Here is a 16,222-nt window from a genome sequence, read left to right as displayed (position 1 = left end):
TCACACAAGAAATCAACACTCAGGCAAAGCACACACACACACACACTAGAATAGGCAAAGATTTACATGATGTAATCCTCACATTTCTTCCCTACAATATACACACATCTCAGTAGAGAATGAGAACACATTAACCAGCATGAATCACTAGGCATTCACCAGATGTGGCAAAAACAGTTTGTCCATGCTGCTAGGAAAGCGGAGCAATGACATCTGCACAAACACTACCAAGTTTTTCACTCAAAAACTTCATGTTGAAGCGTTTTTATGTACTTTACATGTTTGAGACAGGTTTATGCTGCATTATTTTCGTTGGAGACTTTTTTGACCATAACAGTTCCCATTCCTGTGGTTTCTTGGTGATTTACCTCACTGTTGCTCATCTGATAAAGATCTTTGTAAGCCATGTAGACCTGATAGGAGTTGACTCCTGGACAGAGACAGACAGAATGAGAAGGAAAAAATAGAAATGAGGAAGAAGATGACAAAAAACAGCTTACACGACACACCCTGTACTGTCCACCTTACTGGTTCAGTACATTTTCATCTAAGAATACTAGCATTAAAAATAACAATATTATATATAGAACATGGCCCCCACCCTCACCCCTACCAAATTTTCACCTTTTTCCTTGAGCAGGACCTCCACTTCCTGCTTGACACTGTCGTTCCAGTGTGTGATGTCTACATGGAGCGAGTAGTCGCAGCATGCTTTATCATCTGCCCACTCCCTCCAGCGTTCAAAGGCCTCCACCAGGCTGCAGCCAGGGTCAGGGATCACGTGGTCGACTGTAGACGGAGAATGCCGGCAGAAGAGAGAGAGGGAGGGAGGTCATGAATTCTGCCACTGATCCTCAGTCTGGCTAACAACAATTTAGCCAAAAGGCCATGCTAATGGACAAACGGGCCGACAAGCACATGAGCACTGGCTTCTAAGGTTACCAGTGGTCATAATAAATGGCCAGTGAATGTAGGCAGAGGCTTTGTGCTTGTAGCAAAAAAAGAAACAAGCAGCTCACTCAGTGTGGTAGCAGCACACTCAGTGTGGTTTGGATTCAGAATCCAAACCACACTGAGTGAGCTGCTTGTTTCTTTTTTTAATGGAATGTGATAATGCTGTTAAGAATGCATGAAATCTAGTGGTTTACACTTAGTATTATGCTAATGAGATCATGCTACAAGCACAAATGCTCTACCCACATTCCCTGGCCATTTATTAAGTAATTGTGCCTTATAGGTGCATTTTATAGTTAGGGCTAACTGATCCCCTGCCTGTAAGTATACACTACAAGGTGATTCCATTAAAGTCAATGCTGATCTTTTTTTTTTGGGGGGGGGGGGGGGGGGGGGGGAGAAACACTATTCCTTTAAGATGTTTCCTTAGTTTACTGATGTTTCTGCGTATAGCACTCATTACAAGAAGCTCAACCAGCTAGTGCACATCCTATGCCAACTGGAAAAGAGAGGCCCATGGTCCTTCAGACTAAGACTTCTAAGCTTCTCTTAAACTCACCTTCATTGCAACTGAATCTGGAAAGACTTCCATCAAGCAAAACCTAATCCAGCTAAGAGCTTCCCAGTCTTACGCAGAAATGTGTCTGTGCACTACTTTAGTTTAATCCACTCTAGACATCTCTCAATGTCATTTAGCATTCATTAACTCCAGGAACACTACAGTGCAAAACAGAGACAGACATACAGCAGAATAACAGAACTAACTTTCCTTGAGTGTATTAAGTAGTCAATGGTCCAGCATAACAGCGATATAGTGAAAAGAGAGAGAGAGAGAGAGAGAGAGAGAGAGAGAGAGAGAGAGCTGAGAGACAGAAGCTGCTGCTTCTGTTTCTATGGTTTGTGGCAACTCTTATAGTGCTTCTGGGGTTCCACGGGACTAGTGTTTCACAGTGGGCCTCCCCAGGCCCTCACTTGAGCATTGTGTGGTCTGCTGGACCACTGCCTGCTTTGTGTCATTTAAGACTACATTATCATAGTAAGCACTCCCTACGCAGCCATATAGCTCCCTGCCAGTGAGTGATCCCTGGCAGTCTTAGCTTGGCTTGTCACCTTGAGTCACATTTTGACCTTCCTGGTTGCCTATTTAAATCAAGGATGAACCTCATGTGCCACAGTGCACAACTCGAGTTTGAAAAGAGACTAACCAGCCCACTTAGCCGATCTGGAAAGACTTCTGTAAACAGTCACTGACTGCTTTAGAACAAACAGTACTAGTACTAGTGTTTGACTGCAACTGCCAGTGTGTGACTGCAAGAACTTCTAAATTCATACAGGAATTTAAACCCATTAAAAGCCTTTCAGTTACAGTGGTAAACCATTTAAAAGCCTCCAGAAGTTAAAAGATATGACCCTATTCAATCATTTCATCCTAGTTTCACCACTTGTTTATACTGTTTTTTTCCCCTCATATATCCTCTTACCAATCATGGTGGTTCCCCCTGCCAGGGCTGCCTTGGTGCCCTGCGTGAAGTCGTCCACAGTGGTGGTGCCCCGATAAGGCATCTGGAAGTGGGTGTGGATGTCAATCCCCCCAGGGATGACCATCTTCCCATTTGCCTCAATCGTCTTTACCCCTCCTGGGACTATCAGGTTATCCCCAATTTGTCTGTTGATCAGGAGGAGATAGGACCTTAGGGAAGGGGACTGCTCAAACATGGGCTATATTTGTCACACTATTAACAATGACAGCTTCAGTATTTCACACACAACAGGACTCACAGTTGAACTGTACTTCAGGAAAACAGAAAACATCATTGCAGGCAACAAAATAGCAAAAATGAAATGACTATGATATACACATTGCCGTGCAACATAAGGTAATGTCTATGTAAACTGTTACCTGGGTTGGTAATGTAACTAAAGTATTTGTTTGCTATGATACTGTGACTAAATACAAATGTATTTCAATGCTAGAGGATTATTCACCATGACCAATAATCAGCATGAGCTGGGTGAAAAGGCTATAATATAAATTCAATCTAAATGATTTGTAATCGCTTAGTACAATAGGTGCAGATCATATAGGCATGTATAGGTTTTTAATAGGAGTGAGTTTCTTACATTGCAAATCACTAATTATTTCATTCTTGGATAAAAAAAAACAAACAAAAAAAACCGAACAGAACTGCACCAGAGCTTTGGGGGTAAAGAAGGAAACTATGCTCAGCTAAGTGTTGAGAAAGGGAGCAGAAGGCCAGGAGTGAGCTTGGAATAGGACTGAAGAATGCAAGCACTGTGTTTGTACAGAGCCCACAGGGGAGGATGCTCAAACTAGGGCTGGAGCGAAGAGCCTAGATTTGTGTCCCAGGAAGTGTGTGCTTGTATCTGTGTGTGTGTGTGTGGGGGGGGTGTTCTGGAGTGTGTGCACTCTGGTATTTATCTTACTTAATGAGGCCATCCTCCATGTAGATATCAGCATAGAAAGACTGGTCATCGTTCACAATCCTGCCTCCCTTAATTAGAAGCCGGTCGCTCTGAAAACACGGGTGAGCAAGATAGGGTGGAGAGAGGGAGGGAGAGAGTGAAAAAGAGAGGGGGGGGGGAAACATATGAGGCAATCACATGTGACAGTCTTGGACACGTATTTGGGAACTTTCCTACTGCTCTTCCTGAAAAATAACAGCCAACAGCTGAAGAAGAAAAACAAATGCTTTCTGTATGCAATATCATTTAAGACACAGGACTAACTGATATGAATAAACATGAACTATATCAGTCTCTCCAATAGCCCACATTTGTCAGCTATGAGAGCTTCATGTCCAAGGAGCTAGTTCAATGACAAAATGTCTCCCGTAATTAGTGGCAGCATACCTGGCTAAGTGAAACATTGTAACATTGAGTCACTGGCACCGTCAGTGCACCGTCAAGCCGCTAGCTTGTGGCTAACATAGCCCTATCAGATACACTATCTCAGGCCTGCAGAAAGCAGGAGTGTTTTTTTGTTTTTTTTTGTACGGAAATACAGGGGCACTGAATCACAAGGGCTACATTCTTGGCAGACAGACAGAATGTTACAATGACTCAGCGGGATGAAAGAGGGCCAAAGAATCCTTGAACAACTCACATCCAACACACACTGTGTCTGAATCTGTGTAGACTCCTTTGGGATATGGTAAAAAAAACAATTGTTTTGGTTTTTTTTAGCCTCCTAGCAGTCAAGAGATGTTTAGGAATTAAACGTAAACTCTCTACACACACTACTGGTTTAATTTAAGAGAGTTGCGAACAGTTGTATGGAAAAGCACTGAACATCTTATCTTGAACCATCTGTACTACTGTCTTTTGCACTACAAACACAGACTTTATGGCCTATACTCTTTGTAATGCAGTAACATTTTAATCTAACATTGTAAAGTATGTAAGTTGCATTCATTGAGCACTAAAGAGGAAGAACAGCAGAATCAGCAGATCAAGAAGTTTAAATAAAATCAAATTTATTTATATAGTGCTTTTTACAACAGATGTTGTCACAAATCAGTTTTACAAATGTCTAAGTCCAAGTCCCCAGTGAGCAAGCCAAGGGCTACAGTGGCAAGAAAAACTCCCTAGAGCATGAGGAAGAAACCTTGAGAGGAACCAAGACTCAAAGAGGAGGGGGGCATCCTGCTCTGGCCGATACAATTTTTTGAAGTGTGATCAAAGTTTGCTTAAAATTATATGATAAAATTAATATACTTTTAGCATATTTAAAATAAGTATAAATAATCTGTAGTGCATTTACAGCATATGGTAATGTGCAGTACACACAACATAATGAGACCACCACAACACACCCACATGGATCACTGAGGCCATTGCTCAATTATTCAGTGATGTCACAGGCTGAAAGGCAGGGTGTTGCCACGGTTTTGCAGCACCAGGCGGTTGAGCATGTGTGCCACTAGTCCTATTTGTGAAGCAGCAGTAATGCAGGTCCATAAAACCTGGGCCATCTTCTCTAACCTGCAGGGGCAGGGGCAGTAGCAGAGGAACAGGGGCCTGGATCAATAACTTTCATTACTGCCAAATAGAGTACTTAGGCACTACTGCTTGGGTTAAAGTATGATTAGGGACATCCTTGCTATCAGTGGACTAATTATATTCTGCCCCCTTGTATGATACACATTGTGAATTATAATACTTAATGAATAGGGGTCACGTTTGTTAGACACTACAGTTTAATCACAGTTGCATTTCAAAACATTAGCGAAATGCAGCGAGGTTGGCTTTCACACTCTCACACAAGTAGAGGTGGAGTTACTGAGGTTTCCAACCTACAGGGCTTTTGAATTGTGTATGTAATTAGCTCAGGCTCACTGGTACAAACTATTTTTGTTCATCATTGGAGACATTAGTTATTTTTCCATCTGAAAAGATATTTCATACAGCAATAAAACATGACTGCATAATTAAAATATTAGCCAGTTTTGCCATTTTTAGACATAACTGCTTTTGTTTTTCAGACCCCATTTGTTGGACATTACTATAAGAGGACATTAACTGGCATCACAATAATTGTCTCAACAAATTCCTGTCTGCTTGTTAGAACACTGACACAAAGTGTAGCACATGGGGGCATGCCCAAATGCCTCACAGTCATAAGCACTATATGCAAACGTAAAGTGTTAATTCTCAATCATATTACTCATCTAATATGTTTCGATCAGTTGTGTTATGCTAAAACAAACAAACTGACAAGTCAAGGCAGCACCAAAGATGCTTCATCTAAGTGAAGACAGAGCCAATGATCAATGAGGTGCTGACCTGACATGAGCAAATATTTGAAACCCCAATATTGTATATGTATTCCATTACTCTTTAAAACCACAGCCTTTAAGGTTCGCCACAATTTAGTAGCCAGAGACTGATGCTATACAATAAAAGTCAATGGAAAGCCACGTGTCTCTTACTTTGTATATCAGGAAATGCTTAAGAACATCAGGTTTGGACAATGTGAAGTTTACATCTCCTTTACCCACTCCACGTGTAGAGGTTAAGCTGCATAAGTCTCTTTATATATAAACAGTAACTTAATTATGTTGTTGAGCTATGTAATAAGGGATGGCTGTTCTATAATTGTTAGTAATCATATCCATTTACTGCCATACAGTGTGATAACTATGTTTGTCATGGACATTATTTCATCATCAACCCTAATTGCCACATATTTCCCTGCATATGACTAAGGTGACCTCATCATTTTGGACATGCATAGCCCTCACAATTGAATCATATATGAAGGAGGGGAACATGTTTTAATTGCTAAATAAGCTATAATTAAATAATACCAGAGATACAATGGCCTGTTTCCTTCATGCATGGTGTGTACACTACACTCAATCTGCCTCTTGTCAGTTCCCTAGTGAAAATGCCTTATATCCAGACATCTCTGCAGAAAACACAGTGGACACAACTGGGTGAGACTTACCTACGTTTGAAGTTCTAGTTCTTAAAACACTTATAGGGACCTAACATTTCAGCATTTTTTCTAGTATGAATGTCAGTAAGTTTGTGACAGGACATCACAACTGACATTCACATTGCTGGGCACTGGATAAGAGTGCAAGTCAGTCTCCCAGAAGAGTCAAACAGAGTCAACAGAAAATGTAGACTGATCATTGCGGAACATGCCTGGCATGAGGCTGGGGAGATCTAGAGAGAGTGAGGTATTGCTTTGGACCAGCACAGGTCTGACTCACAGAATCATGACCTTTTCGGTCAGGTGACATGCCTCAATTTGATGTGTTCATTTCCTCAGTAACAGCTCTCTTTATAAGCCTTTTTGAATTTATTGCTAACTGTTACCATGTAACTCTTTTCAGATCATTACACAACATTCATGCACCAAGCTGAAAGCTATCATTCACCAGGGAATAATTGTTTGCTTACAGTAGAATTTGCAAGCATCCCAAATCAACAGATTCAAATTGATACTATTTTCCCTTGTCTGTGTGCTGGAATGTTCTAGTAGCTTATGCAATATTCGAGGGATGAACAAGAGACTCAAGGGATGATAAAGAGAGGATAAAGGATGTGGGTTCTTCTATGCAGGGTTTCTACTGAAATCAAGCAGAGTGTCTGTTTTCCACATTGACGAAGACCAGGCAAACAGGAAGGCAGCATAGGGGGAAAGCTCTCAGACATGGACAAAAGATTCCTTTCATTGTCTTTCTGCACGCCAGGTTTGTCATACAATTAAAAATTAAAGGCTTCCAGTATACAGTAGTGCAGATTAAAGAATGGCATCACTAAGTGAATTATGTTTCAGCACATTCAGATGCATACAGTTCATTATAGCAGAGGAAAAAAAAAAAATTGGTGCTCTGTGATTTGTTTGTGATTGCACTAATTGTGGGCAGTGGTGGCTCAGTGGTTTTGGTACTTGGAAGGTTGCTGGTTCAAGCCCCACCACTGCCAAGTTGCCACTGTTGGGCCCCTGAGCAAGGCCCTTAACCCTCAATTGCTCAAATTGTATTCAGTCATAATTGTAAGTTGATTTGGATAAACACATCAAATAACTGTGTTCTGAAATTGTTTTGATGGCTAGGCAAAGTATGCTTTTAGGTCCTCATAGAATGGATCTCAGTGGTATTTTTGGCATTTGTTCAACACAAAGTTGTCAAACAGACCTTAAAAGAATGAAACAAAGGTAATTGTTGAGCTGAAAGCAAGATGAAAGCTGATCTCAGATCAGATTTCTCATGTGCTTTGCAGACCTTTGACACTTAGAAAAACATAAATGGTCCAAAAACAGCTGTCCTACTACAAACCCAAATCTCTGTGGAGTTTTGTACACTGCTCACAAACATAACTATACAGGAAGATCCAGAGTACCCGAAACCTTTAAGGTAACTTTAACCGACTTCTGAACATCTGCGGTTGGACTAATTGAAACAATTTGGGAAACGGGCCTAATGTAAAACATGCACAATTCTGATACCGATTCTGTTTGGGTTCTAGATGGGAACAGTAGTGTCGTTTGTACAAATGGAACGGAAAAAGGTCGCATAATTCTGAGCCAAGAGGACATTACAGATCGGTACTATTAGCTCTGCTCATAAGTTAGGGCGGGATGATGGAAGAAAACCAACGCGGCATGAAAGCCAGTACTGCAACCTTGTTGCTTAGTGACCAAAATATTTACCATACACTCATAAACTCTTTGCGATTTTTTTCTTTTTTTGCCGGCAGACCAGTCGACCCAAAATAATTTATCAATCTAAATAAATTGCACTCGCTCGATACTATGCACCAGGGACAAAATATCCGTTTCCTACAACGAAGGCGGTGTGGTTGCCATGGTAGCTAAAATCGTCGTTATTATAACTCTGAACTGTCCAGCAGACCTTTACGTATGAAAGCATCAAGCTATGACCTTACAGGCTGATCCTGGATCACCTCTAAACCTTGCCAATGATCAAGTATCTAATGCGCTCTTAATTAAACCCCAGGAATGGGTCTTTAGTTAAAAAATTTAACTAGTTTAACTAGTTTAGTAAAATATTGTTGATATTTAACAGCAGGTAGATTATAAGTAGTAAGCGCAAATGTGACATTCCAATCAACATTCAAACCTGCAAATCATAGCGCTACGCTGGTGCCAGCGGCAGCATCCACCCACACGCCTATTTTCATCTTTCGTCTCCATGGTGAATGAATGTTGGTATGGGTGGTGCTAGAGCACAGCTGCCTGTCTCGCTTGCCGTCAGCACCCCTTACACAGATGGTTTGCAGTCTACAACCCCGTTTTCTGCGCTGCTAGCCTGGGCAAATAGACTTCCCCACGTCTGGTAGGTCCCATCATTCCTACCCACATGTCTGGAGAAAATTATTGATGACACGAGCAGCGCACGAAACATTGAGCTACTGCGAGCGAAGAGACGGGAAAAGAGCAAACCACACCTAGAAATTTGACCAGACCCTCATTCTGTCTCTACACAAGCCAAGCTTCTGTAGACTAGGACAAGTGAAAAACAGCTGCCTCACCCGACAGCAAAGCCGGCTATTAAAATATACACTTATGTCATAACACTATAAGGCTATAAACTACATCGCCTCGCACTAGCCACTGATTACGCCCCAGCATCCTAAAAGCAATTTGCAGGGTACGGAAAAGAACAAAGAACCGTGATACAGCAGTTGGACAAAAATAAATAAATAAATAAATAAATACAGCAAGCCTCCTTATAAAAATTAATTTACTTATAGTCCTTTTGTGGTTCTAATTCATACATTTTCGGACAATGTGTTTACGCCCGTTTGCTTCTTTGTGGCAGACAAATACCGGCGTTTGCCAGTTATCAGCACTAAACGTTTATGGGCGTGTTTTTCTCTTGCGGCAGTCAGGAGAAACTGAGATTCAGCCTAACTGTTTATTTGAATAGACATTTGAATAAAGGAGCCGTTTTATATATCGACTCTGAACATATTATATCAATTCTGAACGCGTAAGGCTACTTTATTCATGTACTTTTTAATTGCACCTATATACAAAGGCGATATACCTTCCTTCTTTAATCGTCGATTAAGTATGCACATTTAGGAATTAATCATTCACAAATGTAAAAACAAAACCTCAATATATTACCGAGTGTATCATCTAGGGTAGTTCATTAAATGTTCACAGACAATAATGCAATTTAGCTTTAAGAAAACGCCTCATTCTGCTTCTGTCACTATGGGAGCTTGTCATTCTGTCCCATGCGGCAGATTTAATCTAATCTAACAAAAGCATTCGCATGCCATGGACAGATATCTTTTCGTAGTTTATCCATAGCGCATTTACGAACCTCTGTTTAGGATTTCAGTAAAATCCAGACAACAAAAGAGCTGCCTTGCGAAGATTAGTTTTTGGACAATGAAACGATATCTACTTACTGTGATTTTAGGAATATTCTTTTTGCCTTGGTAGGACATGATTTATGCGTCGTGTATGTGGACGTTATTCCAAGGGATTTATGATGACTGTTTTCTCGATGTGCTCAGTCTGCAGCTGGTGCAAAAGAGGGAAACTGATCAATATTTTGTGGCTGCGCACACTGGAGTGGAGCGCCTATTCGCAGCGAGAACGTTAGACTGCGGGGCTCCGCCCTCGTTGTCCCGATGTGCGTGATGTGCGTTTCATCCCACAAGAGGACGCTCTAGCCGGGTTTTCTCATTTTATTTATTGTTTTATTCCCTTTATTTTTAATGTGTTTTATTAAAGCACTTCGCATCAACAGTTGTTCGCTTGCTGTATTAAAAGCCTAATTCCCTAACTCTAGGATATTTTTGTGTGTGTATACCTATATTATCTCCAACCTCTTAAGGGATCCCACTTCAAATCAGTTCAGATTTTTGTTCAACGTTCATAAGTCCGTAACATTTGGCAAACGCTAGCAAACGTTACTGTAAATCGGAATTTTAGACGGGCCAACAAACACACAGGACAGTTCTGCAAACCCTAATAAAAACTAATAAAACATGAATAGAATTTGAGGTAAGAATATTTAAGAAATATTCTGTTTCGTTTTTATTAAACACATATTTTAAAATAAAAGAATTTAAAGAGCTTGTTGAATATTGACTAGACAGGCATCCAGGCTGTGAATGAAAACAAAGAGGATGCAGTCTGGCTCAGGGAACAGCTGCTCAGCCCCACCCTGCTATGTGCCTCTGTAGTCTACACCTCCTTTATAGCCTCCTCGACCCAAACACACACACACACACACACACACACACACACACACACACTTCTGTAGGCTACTCTTGTTCTACTGCAGACATATTACCCACTTTCAGCTTGAATACCTAATATCTGAGATAGGTTATTTCATAACCTCAAAACAAGCCAATGTGTCACTGTAAGTACTGGCCAAGTGTTGCCACCCTATCTTGGATTACATTAGCTGACCCCAGTAGTGTAAACACACGTACCATGTACACTCATTTGCAAACCCACAAAAAAACACACACAAGCAAATGTGATGGGGACACAAACAATACCCCATGCTCTGGCAGTCTTACCATCTGGACTCCACCCCTTAGCTCATGAATTACCAAAGAAGAACAGCTGCAGGGGGGCGGTGCCTTGTTTGGCTACTAATAATATCTATACGTAATCTTTAGCAAAAATGCTAAAATGCTCATAAATTCAAATCACATTAGGATTTGAAAATAATTCCACTTGGTAAAACTGTAAAACTGAGGATAAACACAATGTCTTTCACATTACTCTTTTCAAAATATAAACGCTATAAACACTAACAGTGTATGGACTCTAAACCATCATGAAACTGATCACCTTTGTAAATACAGTAAAAAAAACCCAAAACATAACTAGTGCTTTTGAAGAAATATATGTTTCTTTAATAGTAATACTAAAAAGAATGTAAGACTTATTTGAGCTCTATATTTGGGGATTGCAATATGCAATATAAATGATTGCGATGCTTAGGAGTCTGTACCACTGACCATTTCTTCATTATCATATTGCACCCCTGCTTTCCTCCTGTTTTTGCCGAGTCAATTGTAATCTGGATTGTAATGATATTGTCTAGCCACAGGAGGGCAGTCTCCTACTGAAATGTTTTTTATGCTGTCAGAGAAGTGGTGATTGCCCCTCACGATTATTGCTCCAGGCACCGATTTGCCCATTGAAGATAATGTTGAACCAAACTACAAAAGTTGTTCTAGGTCATTTATAATAGGTTACTTTAAATGGACAGCAATACTGTCAATTTCTCACAAAAAAACTATTTCTCCTTAACCTTAGAATTTTGCTAATTGCGGCATTGGCTTCATCTCTGGGGACAATCCAGCAGTAAATCAATCATGTCACTCAATTCAGTGACTCATCCTTGTAGGCCTCATGCCGAGCATCTTGTTTGGTTGAGCAGTTATTTTCAATCGAACTGAAGTCTTTTCGGTGAAATGTATTAGGCTAACAAAGTTCTAAAATTGTCACTGAAAAAAAAAAAAAACTACAGAAACACATTAGCAGACATTTAGCCACTTCATCTAACAGTCTTTCTGTTGAAAATAAGTGATGGTTCTACTATTGAAAACAGGTCTGAGGGTTATTTACCTGTCCCTCTAACTGAAGTCAGCTGTTGAAGAATTCAATAAAGGAAAACTGGCAGAGAAAAAGGATGGCATATTAGGTGCAGCAACTAAAAAAGGTCTGTCACTGTGGGAGAATTACAAAACGATAAAGCTGGAAGTAACATTATAGTAGTAGCATTACGTTGAGAATTGAACCCATTAACCCGGTGTTATTAGCACCCTACTCCTCCTGCTTCTACTCTACCAGGTAACATGCAGGAGCTACTAAAACATCAATTTGTCATTAGTTATTCAACTATAAGTGTGCACTACAAATGATTACCATTAATAACAAGAACAAAAACATTATTACTGATGACAAGATGAGTTAAATTAGTTTTGAATTTGATTTGTCTATGATGCTTTGCATTCCCTTATTGCGGCTTTATTGAGGGGTTTGAGCACTGGATGGGGTATGTGAGGGAAGGAAGATCGGTGGTTTGAGTAGAACCTACTCTTATTCAGTTACTGGACATTGTGGCATATGATGACACAAATGTGCTTATTTAGGTACGTTAATAAAAACCCTCAAGCTCTCATTGCCGGTCAGCTGCCCTTCCATGCTAAAATGTAGAAGCATGACTTGATAAAATTCCTTTTGGCTGTAAGACCAAGGTTCAACAACACAGCCGGTCTGTATTTTCTGATCATGAGGAGCATTTGACACACATTAACCTTTCTCTTCACGCATACTTTAAATGTGTAAAAGGTGATACTAGATTCTACAGCATTACATTTTTGTCAAGGTTTACTCACTGAGAATTTACCTCTCTTGCCTGAAGTGATAAATTCTATAAAATATGTAAAGTGCATCTTACATACCACTCCTCATGCAAACATTTATTTAGATAATATTAAAGGACACATCCTGCAGACAAGAAGCTGCTAACATGCAATATCTTAGGTCTAATGTTTTACAAAAATAGAAATAGTGAACGAATTCCCTAATTCAGAAATATCCTCAACAGGAATTCAACATCGACCTCTTCGCTGTGAAAGCGTTGTACTGGTGTGTGGAGGTTTAGCAGGACTACTTTGGGACAAAGTAGTAGGCTAGAAAGTACGTAGGAACATCTCACTTACCTTTACATCGTTACCGCTTTGAGGTACCTGCTTGTCAGTGGTGTCTTTAATTTCCTTCATTTGTTTTGAATCGTGTGCTCTGTTGGGGGATGAGCACTTGGCGTCGCTGGTTGGACTCCTAGCCTCGCTCGCTACACCTCCTTTATTTTGCGTTCTCGGAGTTCTTGAGCCTCGTTGACCGACACTAAGAGCATCAAAGTCGATGGTTTTGCTCTCGTACGCTCCTTCAACGTTGCAGAATAATCCTCCGTGCTTTTGCCTGGGTATTTGATCGGCTGTACCCGGCCGAGCGAGATAAACCGGTAGGTCATCGTCCCTGTTCATAGTGCGTCTACCTTCAGCCATGCTGCGCAGCGAGGGGGCTGGAAGAGAAGGGAAAGAACGCTTCGACTGACTCAGAGCGAACGCACCGGAGATTAAACAGAAGTGGAAACCCAAAACCAGAGGTGGCAGTGCTGTCCTGGATCCCCACGGAGCATCAAAACGCACCTCATGCGTCGATCCAGCAAGAGATTATGAGAACAGGATGTTAAATACGTTTCATATAGAAGTGGATATTTGTATGTATATATATATATATATATATATATATATATATATATATATATATATATATATATATATATATATATATATATATGGGGGGGGGCTTTTTTGTTTTTCTCGTTTTACTTTTATTGTTGCCAATTGGATTTCTTCGTCACTTTGACGAAAATAACTGCGGTGGGCTTGAGTAATTGGTAATTGTTAAAATAATAAGTTTGAAATAGTATCTTACGTTACCGCTTTCCTTATTACCACGGGTTTAACATAGACCTAACACATCAGTGACAGAGGGTCACTTTCATGCTTGTTATATTATATAGCTTGATTACCTTACCCGATTAATTTCAATTTTATTTTATTTGTACTCCATTTCTTACCGTAGACATAATCACAAAGCATCTTTATAGAAAACCAGGATCACTCATCTAATGAGCAAGCTGAAAGGACTTGTGGCAAGGAGATCTCTGAGATGACATACAGAAGACATATTGAAAGGCCAGACTCAAAATTGGAACCCGACCAACTCTGCACAGCACTAGACCTTGAAACCATCGACAGATCAAGTTACTAAACACAGGTTGGAGATATTTAACTAATGTTAAAGCTAGAGCTAGGGTGACTCTTGATCGGCTTGGGCATATATATAGAGGGTTAGACATGACAAACAGAAGTTCCGTATTAGCACAGAAAAGCAAAAAGCAAATCTGGGTTTTCTTTGACAGCTTAGGGAGTGTGCTGAACAAAATATTTATGACGAATGTAGGACAAATTATTCTGCGGGATGAGACACTATAACATGCATTATTGGATGCCGATGATAATTTCAGCCGGAAGGTATGTAGCACATCCGAATAGTTATGAAATGATCAGGCATTTCCATTACAGAGAGTCAGAGGAACAACAGCAGAGGTACCATGACAGCTACTGCTATCTAACAGACCTGATTTTTATGCTATAAAACTTACAGTGTACATGAATTATGGGCATCGGCATTAACTGTAATAGGCGTGAACCCATGCTTAAAGGAATTGCTTAAAAGAAATGGGAAGGCCCTTATATAGCAAGCCAAAAACCTAATATTTCTAATGTTGTCCTCCATTTTAATAAATACCACATTACATAAATATATTTGCAACTACAAGTCCTTAGACTGTTCTGGATATAAGCATTTAACTGAAATGCGGTCTAACATAAGTGCAAGCATTTTGTACCTGCCTTGCAGGTCTTTATAACGTACTGTAGCTCTGAAACTAAATCAGTCTTAAAATAAGAAAACACTAATCCCCTCTGACTTTACTCAGTAATGACGACCAAGATTTCTAAATCGCGATTGTCTTTCCGGGGTTCAGTTTAATTCACACTTCCCCAGCCCCGCAATGGCGCTATCCTTTCAGCACCGCGAACGACGCCCTCAGTTACTCACAGATACGACGCTTTTGAAAATTTGGAAGTGCCGTGTCACTAATAAGTTAAATACCGTACTGTGTCTTTAAAAAAAGACGGGACGGCTTGCGCAAACTCCTTTTGTTACGAGCCGTGTGGTGGCGTGATTTCGCAGCTTTGGAATACAGCCTACTGCTTGATCAAGTGCACTCGTAGGTTAACAACCAACACGACGACGTCTTTAAAAAAAAATTGAAGTCAGGAATGAATGTTTTGTTATGGTTGTTGATTTAGGTTTAGTCTGTAAGCCTAGTATGCTAGAGCTAACCATATGAGAGTTCCAGAACCATCTTAAAAACGACATAGCACACTAGCCCGAGGAGTGGGTTTCACGCTGCGTGAACAAGAAAACATTAAGGGAAGAGCTAGTAAACGTCATCCTGGCCCATGTACTGTCAGTTCACGCCGGTATTGACGTCATACTTGGCGTCCCATGGCATTACAGAACATGAGATCATCAAATAGCACATGAGATCACACACTTCCAGTCTCCAGATCAAGTTTCACGAGCCGTTTGTGACTTTATAATGGGCTTGAAAATCTGTGTAGATTCAAACATGAATAATATTGAACTGCTTAAGGCAATTGATTTAGTAGCATATTTGTAGTCTTCTTGTGTTTATTAAAGTATGGGATTTTTTTTTCTGAAGGAAAACCAAGTAGTCTAATTCAGTCAATTGTCCATGCATACTCAGTCACTGGCCACTTTATTATGTAACATTGGATTTATTTCTAATGGGTATTTTTTAGGTGTACAATTACAGACTGCACATCAAACAAATTATCAGCTACATTCTGTCCAATTATCCCCGGTCACTTACTGAACTCAGAACCATAGAAAGACAGGTTATTATTTGAGTGGTGGACTACTCTCACCACAGCAATGTCATATGCTAAAGTCACAGTACTAGGCATTGTGCTAGCGTGAATGTATCAACACTGTGCTTGGGTCTGCCTTGACAAAGTATCCAGCACACAGCAGACCTGCAGTCAGAAACCAGCCAGTGACAAAGTGTTAATGAAGGAACGCTAACACAAATTGTGCATGGCTAACTCTGCTGTTGGATTGTAGCTT

The 16,222-nt window shown here is 40.3% G+C and overlaps 1 protein-coding gene across 2 annotated transcripts in view; it reads right to left on the bottom strand.

The window, feature by feature from the left end:
• Positions 1 to 13,562, bottom strand: part of dpysl3 (dihydropyrimidinase like 3) — a 28,580-nt gene extending 15,018 nt beyond the window's left edge. The window contains exons 1-5 of one of the 2 annotated variants that reach the window (XM_027010998.2): positions 13,159 to 13,562; positions 3,400 to 3,488; positions 2,436 to 2,620; positions 625 to 789; positions 369 to 430 (exon numbers count right to left, since the gene is read on the bottom strand). In XM_027010998.2, the coding sequence (XP_026866799.2) occupies positions 369 to 430; positions 625 to 789; positions 2,436 to 2,620; positions 3,400 to 3,488; positions 13,159 to 13,503 (846 nt within the window). In that variant the 5' untranslated portion in view covers positions 13,504 to 13,562. Of the gene's footprint in view, positions 1 to 368; positions 431 to 624; positions 790 to 2,435; positions 2,621 to 3,399; positions 3,489 to 9,870; positions 10,072 to 13,158 lie in introns of those variants that run through there. The other variant, XM_027010997.2, reaches the window with a different exon arrangement.
• Between the last annotated feature and the right edge of the window lie 2,660 nt (positions 13,563 to 16,222).

This window comes from Electrophorus electricus, chromosome 6, assembly GCF_013358815.1.
Source record: "Electrophorus electricus isolate fEleEle1 chromosome 6, fEleEle1.pri, whole genome shotgun sequence".
NCBI classification, from domain to species: Eukaryota; Metazoa; Chordata; class Actinopteri; order Gymnotiformes; family Gymnotidae; genus Electrophorus; species Electrophorus electricus.
The sequence above is the reverse complement of the archived record's forward strand: the minus strand, read 5'-3'. Positions and strand labels throughout refer to the sequence as shown.